At 42.6% G+C, this 10588-nt stretch overlaps 1 protein-coding gene across 2 annotated transcripts in view; it reads left to right on the forward strand.

Annotated features, from left to right (window-relative positions):
• Positions 1 to 10588, forward strand: part of Net1 (neuroepithelial cell transforming 1) — a 51996-nt gene that overhangs the window by 37344 nt on the left and 4064 nt on the right. The window contains exons 1-8 of one of the 2 annotated variants that reach the window (XM_008836848.3): positions 2551 to 2791; positions 7016 to 7123; positions 7528 to 7695; positions 8232 to 8294; positions 8598 to 8694; positions 8830 to 8906; positions 9620 to 9877; positions 10169 to 10339. In XM_008836848.3, the coding sequence (XP_008835070.1) occupies positions 2699 to 2791; positions 7016 to 7123; positions 7528 to 7695; positions 8232 to 8294; positions 8598 to 8694; positions 8830 to 8906; positions 9620 to 9877; positions 10169 to 10339 (1035 nt within the window). In that variant the 5' untranslated portion in view covers positions 2551 to 2698. Of the gene's footprint in view, positions 1 to 2550; positions 2792 to 7015; positions 7124 to 7527; positions 7696 to 8231; positions 8295 to 8597; positions 8695 to 8829; positions 8907 to 9619; positions 9878 to 10168; positions 10340 to 10588 lie in introns of those variants that run through there. The other variant, XM_008836847.3, reaches the window with a different exon arrangement.

Consider the following 10588-nt stretch of genomic DNA (forward strand, 5'->3'; position numbering starts at 1 on the left):
CAACTTCTTTCCTAACTCTCTTTGCACTTAATCTATTCCCTTGTGAGACCATGTGTTGGCCTCACAGTAAAGTGTTGACCACAGTAAAATGTTGACTCAACCATTTTTTAAGTGATGAAATTAACAGAAGCAGACTTCTTAGTGGGTCCTATCCTAGGCTATTCATATTGAAGAACATCAGCAGATCTTTGTTCTTACCTGAAAAAGTAAGGCCCTGGCGTCCACCACCTCGAAGAGCTTCCTTGTTCATGCTATATACATTCATCTTAAACAAACAGCCGTCCACCCCTAAGGCCAACCACACCGCACATATTGCTCAGGTGTGACCAAATAGTAGAGAATGGGTGATGAAATATAAAAGTCTCTCTTACTTAGAAATTTAAAATAGAAAGGTAAACCATTAACATTATATAGAAGCACATTGGTTGGCTAGGTGTGGTGACACACCTCTGATCCCAGCACTCGGGAGGCAGAAGCAGCGCCTAATCTGCATAGTGAGTTCCAGGCTGACCATGGCTATAGTGAAACCCTGTCTCAAAAAACAACACTGGAAGCCACTAGGGGATAGTGATGGTCTTTCCTGTAAGAGCTAAGGCTATGCTGCAAACTACTAAGTTAAATGTTATAAATCACTACTATTAATGTCCAGTTTTCTGTTCATTCTTCAATTCCTATGATTTATCTCTGTCCTTATTGCAAGTCACTTGAGTTCTCATCAAAGACCCATTCTCATCAATCTCATCTCCTTCCCTCCTTAACTCTTCACTTACCACCTTTATTCCCTTGGCTTCTTGGCTTCTGTTTGCAAGCATCTCCCCTGGCGTCCCCCCAGGGTTCCCCTTGAACTTGTATTCTTTTCATCCAGATTCTCCAAACAGCCTCCCCAACCCCTTTCCAAGCCCTTTTCAGATGCTTCCAGCTACTGGCTGAATGGTTTCACTTGAATGTTGGTCGCTTCAAACTCAATACATCAAAAATGAAATGCAGGATTTTCTTGGAAAATTGTTCTCATTTTATTTGCTAAGCAGTTACCCCTCGTGCCTTTGAAATGGCAGGCCTCCTTGGCTTCTTCCTTGCCCACTGCTCCAGGTTTAGACAGTGTTCCTGTCCTGGTGTTCGCATTGGTCTTTCAAGCACCTTTCCCACCGCTACATAGACCTTGTTACACAGCGTGGATCTCAACTCTCACCTCCTCAGCAAGTGCATTTGCACGGGCTGTCTTTGTTGTAGCCTGTGATATAGCACGAGCTCATTCTCTTTACACTTTTCTCCAACTCAAACCCGCGCAAAGCAACGTGGCACTCAGAGCCCCATAGAAACGCCATCTTAAAACTTTGCCCTGGTGTCTTTCCCATCCTGTCTTCACTCCGAAGGTTGACAGGCTTCTTCACTGTCGCCTCGCTTTACACAGTGGGCTCTTAGCACTCCAGAACAGGTCCGAAACTCACATTTTTTTTTTAAATCACGAAGTATCTAAAATAGTGTCTTTTATATAGAAGGTTTATTTGATGCTCATAAATACTAAGAAAAATGGTTTTGCGAAATACAAGCCTATCGTATCACCGCATTGTTAAAATAAAAAGCCTACTGTGCAAAACAAGATCCAGCAGTTTGTGTTAAAGTCTAAAGTCTGCTTCGTAGCTGGTCCCACCCCACCTTGAGGACTGATGTCAGTTCTTAAAGGGGTGTCTTTAAACTAGACAGAGACTGGCATGTGGCTTCACCAAGGCCAGTGCACCTAGGCCTACTTCTTCCCTTGTAGAATGCACTTTGTAGGCAGGGCTTGTGACCCTATTGGAAAGACATCAAGATTGTTGAGAGAGGCTCCTGTTATATTTACATTGTGTATTTTATGTCATAAAAGGTCTTGCACACAGATCTTAAATCTTTTCAACATGGGGGGAAATGTGTGCTGTGAGCCTGGGAATCGCTGAAGTGTACATCTGAAGCAGCCCTTGCTTTACCAGAAGCCAGGACCATGAGGAGCAGAGTGGACGGGGTGCCCACTGTACTCCCTGGCGCCCGAGAGAACAGCACCTAGGGAAGCACTAGTTCTCGGTTGTTTCTAGTGGAGGACACTCCACAAAGCAGGGGCTCTCTGGGGCATTTTCCTTCTTTCACATTCGCCTCCCGTCGCGCTCTTTAATTTCCCATCCTCGAACTTAGAACACCAAGTCTAGGAGACGTGGGTGATTTCGCAGTCGCGGAAACGCCTGCACGGTCGGATGTCTGGGCTTTTCTTCATCGCATACTTTCCAAACCCACAATTCTTGTTTTCGTGGTCACGTTATCCGTAGTCCGTTCTTTCCGTAGTTGTAGAGAAAACTCCCTGTGGACGTGCTGGAGTAACTCAGGGCCGACCACTCTCCTTCCAACCGCTCTGAAATCAAGTTCCGGACCCACATCCACCCAGCCCACCTGCTCTTACCGCCCAATTCCAGCGCGCGGGGACCGTTCTTCCCGCACCGCCCCCTCCTAGGTGCGCCCGCCCGCGGGCCGGTGTTCCGTCACGTGGTCGTGGCTCCGCCCCCCGCCCTGAGGTCCCCGCCGGCCCGGCCCAGGCGCAGAAGCCGCTCCGCCGGCGGGAGGCATGGGCGCTGCGCTGCGGGGCCAGACTAAGCATCCGCGCCCGGGCTTCCGCGCTTCCCCGCGGGGCTGACTCACGTGGCTTCCGAGGTCGGAGCGGACGCGGTAAAGCATGGTGGCGCATGACGAGAGCGGAGGCCTCCTGCCCATCAAGAGGACCATCCGCGTCCTGGACGTGAATAACCAGGCGTTCCGGGAGCAGGAGGTGAGACCGAGGGAGAGGGAGAGCCGCCGCGCCTGCAGTGAACTCCCATCCCTTAACTGCAGTTAACTCCCGTCCCACGTGAGCAAGTTTGAAACTGGGAAGCAGGCTAAGTGTAAGCAGGTATTTCCAAGATAATTCTGGTGAACACAGTGGAAGGAAAACCCGACCCGGTGTGCATGGTTTTGGATTTTTTTGTTTTTTTCCTGTATCTGGTAAGTTCATCGGGCACCCCTTCTGAGAGGAAGGACTCGTCACCGTATTGAACCCATGAAATGCTGATGGTCTGTCTGCTTGCTTGCTTGGAAGTCCTTTGGCTTTATGAACATTTATCAAAATCAGTCTAATTGTTTTTAGGCCATTTTATGGAGTCTTAGCAGTTGAGTTAGTACTGCATGGTGTGTCTGTTGGCGTTGCACTGACACCACATGTGTGGAAATTGTGTTCTCTGTTCAATTAGCCAGATCTCTTAATACTGATGATTTGGTGCTAAAGCATGTAATTGTCCTTTTAAAATATGTGCAGTTCATTCCGTTTCAGTAAACTTTGTTGTACATACATTTTTGGGGTGTTAAAGCAACTTCCATCCTGGGAAATATGCCTTCTGATGTTGAGTTTTAGTCTTTGATCGTTTGGTTTCGTGTTTTCTTACCTGCTTAAGTTTTATCAAAATGAATACGCATTTTCTTGGAGTAGAATGCTTCATGAATTGTCACCAGTAAAAATATAAAACTAGACATCTTTGGGCCATCAAGAACGAGCCCCTTCTTGTTAGTGTGAGACGTTGTCTGTGTTCTGGCACCTTTATTTCAAAGATTCAAACACCAGGAATGTGATCGAAGTTTTAGAGCTAGCAACACAGCCTTATAATTGAGTGCGGAAAGAGAAGAGATGCGTGCTCACGCTTACTTTTGTCTTTTTTAAAACAATTTTTTAAAGTTCTTACTCTTTTGATTTTTAAAGTTCTTACCAAGTAGAAAATTATTTACTGAGTAATTCAAAAAGAATAAAAAAATACTGACTTTTTAAAGTCTTGATTGAATATTTTTCAAAAGACCCCTCCTAGAATATGCCCTGTAAATGACATCATTAGAAAAAAACTTGTGACAAAAAGTTAAATTCACAACAGGATTTCTTCCAGTTTGCTGGGTTTATATGTGAGATGTATTCCAGTTACTGTTTTAAATTCAAGAAGAATAAACACATACTGACTTTAAAGTCTTGATAGAATATTTTTCAATGGTTTTAAATTAGACTTAATTTTCTGTTGATAGATATTCAGAAAATATATTAGAACAAAATCTGACTGGAAGTGAATTATGAAAATCAAGTAAAAGCCCAATGTAAATTAGAATTGCTAAAGGCTTGCTCTGGCTGCCTAAACTCGATGCTCTGGTTAAAAATTAACCTGAATAAACACATGAGCTCATAAGAACAAGGGTTCCTTTTCCCTTCCAGGTGAACTTTAGCCCTCATAAAAGGTCGCCTACTATAGAAAGTTCCTTGAGCATGTAATCCTTGTTAGTGTCCTTGGTTTGTTCCCCTGGATTTTCTGCTGTCTGTGGGGAGTGTATGGCTCCAGTATCTGCCTGTTTCTTCAGCTGCTTGCATTTGCTGTAATGTCTAAGCAGATAAACCCCACTATCGTTGCCTGAGCCTTACCTCTGGAGATACAGACGTACCTTTCATCACCTCTGGGGAGAGGTGAATGTGGGTGTAAGAACAATTTCATCATAATGCAAATGCTTGTGTTTTAATAACTAAATCCAGATCCCTAAAATGGTTCACCTGGACCTGTAATTCACAGGCCAGATCATAATCCATATTCCAAAAGGTAAAAGAGTTTTACCTCTACCTTTCTGGGGACCCTTTAGGGCCTCATCCATTTTACTTTTCCACAAAAACCTTCTGTTCTGCAGACAGTGCCTGTGTCCTGAAATTGGTTTCACTGTTATACCTGACACATTTCATTACTTTTTCATTCTTTGACTAAGGATCAGTAAATGGTTGTTCTCCCATGCTTGTTGTTGTTGTTGTTTTTGTTTTGTTCTGTTTTCTTCAGACAGGGTCTCAGGTCTCATGAGTAACTCAGGCTGGGCTGGAACTCTTGGTAGTCCTCCTTCCCAACCTCCCAAGTACACCATACTTATTTTTAAAGAACCGTGGATATATTGAGCCACCAAATGCACCCTAAAGTGACTGCATAAACAAAATTCACATTAGTTTCATAAACATGTTTTTACATATGTTTACATTTAATTACCTAAGTCGGAATTATGTAGTTTTCTTATGGAAGAATGCTTGCCTGGTGGCTCCTTAACACCACAAAAAAAAAAAAGAAATAAAAGAACGTCTTTTTCATTTTAAATGAAATATGAATGAAAAATGAATAGTCTTTTTCATTTTAAATATGACATAATTTTGAATTACCAGGAAATTAGTTTTACATTAACTATTTTTATAAAACAGAAATTTTTACCAGTAATTTGACTTCACATAATAAAGTGAATTGTATCAAAACACCGTTCTTCTTAGCTAAACTAACTTTTACATTCCAACTCCTTGGGAGCAGCACCTTTGTAAAGACATAGAAATTGAAATTAAATATTTTTGATTTATTAGGAAATTTTTAGTGTTTAACCAAGAAAGAAGTGCCAACCTCTGTTTCCGAAAAGCACGGCAGAACTTTGTGACAACTGCTTTGGTCCTAGTGAATGTTGGCATATCTTACTTTGTGAGGTAATTCTATCTCCATTCAAACAACAGACTCTTTGTACTGTCTTTACTAAATGGAAAGGAATGCCTCATGCTGGCCTCTGCACACGCTTGTGTCACTCACTCTGCACAGATGTGTGGTGGAGGCATTCACACGTGTCCTCTGTTGCGTCTTGTGGCGTTCAGGGGTTCCTTCTCCAGCCTGCTGAGTGTTTGTACTCTCGAGCTTATGTTCCAAGTTTTGCTTTGCAGTTAATTATTTGGGGGATAGAGGGAATGGTCTCTCTCCCTCTCTCCCCACCTCCAAAGTTACACATTCTCTGGAAGCCTCTTGAGCAGTTCACGTTCCTCTCTGATGCATCTGTGCACATCCAGGACCTTCAGGAGTCTATCTATTTGCTACTGGGGATATTTGAGTCATTTAAGTTTCTCCCTAAGTAATTTTGAACTTTTTCTGCCAGTTTATTCTTAAATTATTTGAAGGTTATTTTTATTTATTTTTAATTCCATTTCTTCACCCCTTCCATGTGACTTTGGTCGTATCAGGGATTTTTTTTTTTTTAGTGTGGGGGGGGTCTTTTATTATTTCAAAGTAATTTAATGGTGATCTTAGTATACTTTTAAATTATATAGCCATCTGAACTCTCATCAGAGTTATTTTATCAAATGTGACAATTGTCAGAGGCACCAAATGCAAATAATTATGTTCCCTCTCGCATTCTGCTGTGATCTGGCATTTTTTATTTCAGTAACTATCTGAGTCACAGTTGATGATATGCCTACATGTAGCTCCCAGTAAATTTGGGATCGTAAATTTTTGTAAAGTTTTACAGCCCCTGAATAATAAGAATATGCTTGTTCTGCTGTCATTATTTTAAAAGCAATGCTGTAAAATAACTATTTCTCTTGAGTTTGTATATATTTTTCCCTTAAGTTAATAAATGATCAATGAATCCAATTTATAAATGCCTATGTTTATGTAGTAGTTGAATGTCAGCAATGGCTAAGACTGTATGGCAAATATTGCTGTGCCCTCTTGACTCATTTAAACCTTACAACTTTATAAGGAGAGCCCTGCTGGTTATTAGCCAGTCTGGTACATGAGGCCCAGGCTGTGCCACACAGCAGGTGCTAACACCAGGATCTGAGGCCAGACCTTGTGATTCCAAAGCCTGGGGGTTCTTTAAACTTCCCCTGAGCCTTGGCCTGAATATTTTTCCATCCATTTTAGTGTCAGACATGTTTAAAGGTTATTTTCCAACTGAAATAGTTATGAAATCACATAGGGTTGGGGATTTTTTTTTTAAATATTTAAGTTGGGACCGAGGTGATAATAAGTTATTGTTATTTGGTGCTGTTTTACTTCAGCATAAGCAACCATCATTTTCGTAGCTCTGTGTTTCTGTGTCTTACTTAAATACTGTTTTGTAAGAGGGCTTAACTTTGTCCAGGCTTGTATGAAATCATTACACCTAAACACATATTTAGTGTAATCTGGTTTTGTTTTCCCAGGAGCCAAGCAATAAAAGAGTTCGACCTCTAGCTCGGGTCACATCCTTGGCAAACTTAATCTCGCCTGTAAGAAATGGAGCCGTCAGACGCTTTGGTCAAACAATACAGGTAAAAAGAAGGGGTGGGGGATGCATACTTAAGGAACTTTTTAAAGGCGTCTGGAATTTGTTTTCCTTTGAGCTGTGCAAATGTGTTTGCACTACTCCACTCAAACATGATTTGTTTTGGGATGTGCTTATAAGGAGTATTATTATCAGAGCAATGTTTATATAAGCCTTATAGCCTTATAACTTGTATCCTAATGTCAAAAGATCGCCTAAGGTAGTTTTTGGTCCCCAAAATGAATTTTGATTGGTATTTTCAGTTACTCCATTAAAATTTAAATGATTGCTTTACACTTTGAGAAGTTCTTCAAGTTTTGTTTGGATTTGTTTTGATGCACTTTGAACTGTTAATACAGGATAGTTCTTGTAGTCTCCAAATCTCCTTTTCACTTTGTTTTCCTCTTTAAGTCATTTACCCTCCGTGGTGACCACAGATCCCCAGCCTCTGCCCAGAAGTCATTCAGCAGGTCGACAGTCCCAACACCTACCAAGAGAAGAAGCAGTGTGCTGTGGTCGGAGATGTTAGATATCAATATGAAGGAATCTTTGACCAGTAGGGAGATCAAGCGGCAGGAGGTATGCTGGCACTCAGTGCCAAAACCATATTTACCGAATTATACCGGGAAACAAAAAATCGGGGTGGGGGGATCTTGTTTTGTTTTTTTTGAGATTGAGTCTCACTGTATAGCCTAGGCTAGCCTGGAACTCACTATGTAGAGCAGGCTGACCTTGAACTCACAGAGATCACCTGCCTCTGCCTTCTGAGATGTGGGATTATAGGCAAGCGCCATTACACTGGCAAAAAAATTGGTTTTTCAAAATACACGTTTTGACAAAAGAATGTCAAGTTATGCCAGTGGCAAAATTAACTTGTTTTTATTTGAGCAACAATTCCTAGCTACCTAGTCAGTAACACTTCTGATGACTGGTGGTGGTCATCAATCTAAACACCACCAGGTGAAATTATTAAACCTATGGCAACCTCTTATTAGAGATTCAACCCTGATTATAATTTTCGGATCTTAAAAGGAGCTGTTCAAAACATCAAATAATACAAATATCAGTAATAAAATTCTGATTTCTGACTTCTGGTGTCTGCTGGGTCTTTTCAGGCAATATATGAAATGTCCCGAGGCGAGCAGGATTTAATTGAGGATCTCAAGCTTGCAAGAAAGGTCAGTAAATAACTTTATCACATGCTCTAATTCTTTAAGATTACATGACTTGTAGAGGCTATGTTTCTTAACCTTTAGAAGTAGTTAAGTAAAAAAGGATTATTGATGAATACTTTTTATGACAAGCTTAGAGACACATTTCCTAAATGTGACTGCTAGTAAGGCTTTGGGGGGTGACTGTACACTTGCTTCTCCTATGAAATCCGTGTCCTGTTATGTAGTTACATGTGTGCACTCAGGGACGGATCACTCACATGTTTTCTTTCTCAATCTTTGTGTGATGCATTTCTCCCCCTCTGATAGGCCTACCATGACCCCATGTTAAAGTTGTCTATCATGTCAGAAGAGGAACTCACACAGATATTTGGTGATCTGGATGCTTACATTCCTCTGCATGAAGGTAAGCTTGGCTCGTCTTTTCCTTAGTAGCTGAATAGCACTACCACACAGAATTTTAAATTAAACTGGTAACATTGTGCTCACCAGTTCTTTCTAAATAAACCTATTATTGCTCTTTCTGCTTTTTACACTTCAGATTTGTTGACAAGAATAGGACAGGCAACCAAGCCTGATGGAACCGTGGAGCAGATCGGCCATGTTCTCGTGAACTGGGTATGTAACAAGTCATTATCTGAGTTGGGCCATATTGCAACCTATGACATCGCTCATGTTAGTTTGATCCCACAACTGGATTCTAAAGACAATGAGGCATTAAAGTCAAACAAATTTATAATGATAAGAACTTACAAGCTCTAAAAACCAAGACTTCCCTCAAGGCAATTTCAGTTTTGTCACGAATCCTCGTGGAGATAAATCCATGCTTGAGCGATTCCTGCATGCAGTGCAGCACAGCTGCTCTCTGTGTTCTTTGATATAAACAAGAGTCGGCCAGATGCTAGGCACTGTTCAAGGAGGGGTCACTGGGGATTGGGTGAAATGAAAGACAGTTTCTATATTTATGACCTTGGCGGGGAGACGAGGCCCATACACAGGGTGGTGATGGATGTCATAGAGGATGTTCGGGTATCCTGGGAACACAGACAACTAACATCTTAGTGAGGACGGGGAAGTAGAAGTCATGAGTCTTCAGTTGAAGCTAGCCAAGTTAGGGAACTTAGAAAAAAGCATTCTGATGTTAGTCCTGAATGCCACCCCGTTGCCTGCAGGAAAATGCCCACCGCCCGTGTAAACATGTGTGCAGCTGTACTGTCTTGTGGTCTGTGTAAACATACATGCAGCTATACTGTCTTGTGGTCTGTGCCCACGGGTTATTAATACGCGTAGTCGTGACAGGGGCATCCTACTTTGTCTTTTCTCCTCTTCAGTTACCCGGCCTGAACGCCTACAGAGGCTACTGTAGTAACCAGCTGGCAGCCAAAGCTCTTCTAGACCAGAAGAAGCAAGACCCAAGAGTCCAAGACTTCCTCCAGCGCTGCCTCGAGTCTCCCTTCAGTCGAAAACTAGATCTTTGGAGCTTCCTAGATATCCCTCGAAGTCGCCTGGTCAAATACCCTTTACTGTTGAAAGAAATTCTCAGGCACACTCCCAAAGATCACCCTGATGTTCAGCTTCTGGAGGAAGCAGTAAGTCATCCAGTAGAGGAGTTTTTGTTTTCCAACTTTATACATCACTTACCTTGGAAAAGCACAGAGCGATTCTCTCACGTCTCACGTAGTGAAGAGCCTGCATTTTAGTCTGGTCTCTTCCAGTAACTGGCGGCTGTGACCTAATCCCCCACATGACTGGGGCTAACTGGATTGATTTCTAGAGTACCTGTAAGCTTTCAGCTTTTATGTGGTGTTTTCCCCTGTAGAGAGGCAGGAAGAGTTGGTATACAGAAACTGCTCCATCTGCTTCTTTGATCATTTTTTTAGGTATTGATAATACAAGGAGTTCTGTCCGATATCAACTTGAAGAAAGGCGAATCCGAGTGTCAGTATTACATTGACAAGCTGGAGTACCTGGATGAGAAGCAGAAGGACCCCAGGATCGAAGCCAGCAAAGTGCTGCTGTGCCACGGGGAGCTGAAGAATAAGAGCGGCCATGTGAGTACACATGACACCAGTGGGGAGCAGGCTCACTGCCCTGCACACAGAGTGGGGAGGAGGCTCACTGCCCTGCACAGAGTGAGGAGCAGGCTCACTGCCCTGCACACAGAGTGAGAAGCAGGCTCACTGCCCTGCACAGAGTGGGGAGCAGGCTCACTGCCCTGCACACAGAGTGGGGAACAGGCTCACTGCCCTGCACAGAATGAGAAGCAGGCTCACTGCCCTGCACAGAGTGAGAAGCAGGTT

This window comes from Nannospalax galili, unplaced genomic scaffold, assembly GCF_000622305.1.
Source record: "Nannospalax galili isolate Female #2095 unplaced genomic scaffold, S.galili_v1.0 scaffold438, whole genome shotgun sequence".
Classification (NCBI taxonomy): Eukaryota; Metazoa; Chordata; class Mammalia; order Rodentia; family Spalacidae; genus Nannospalax; species Nannospalax galili.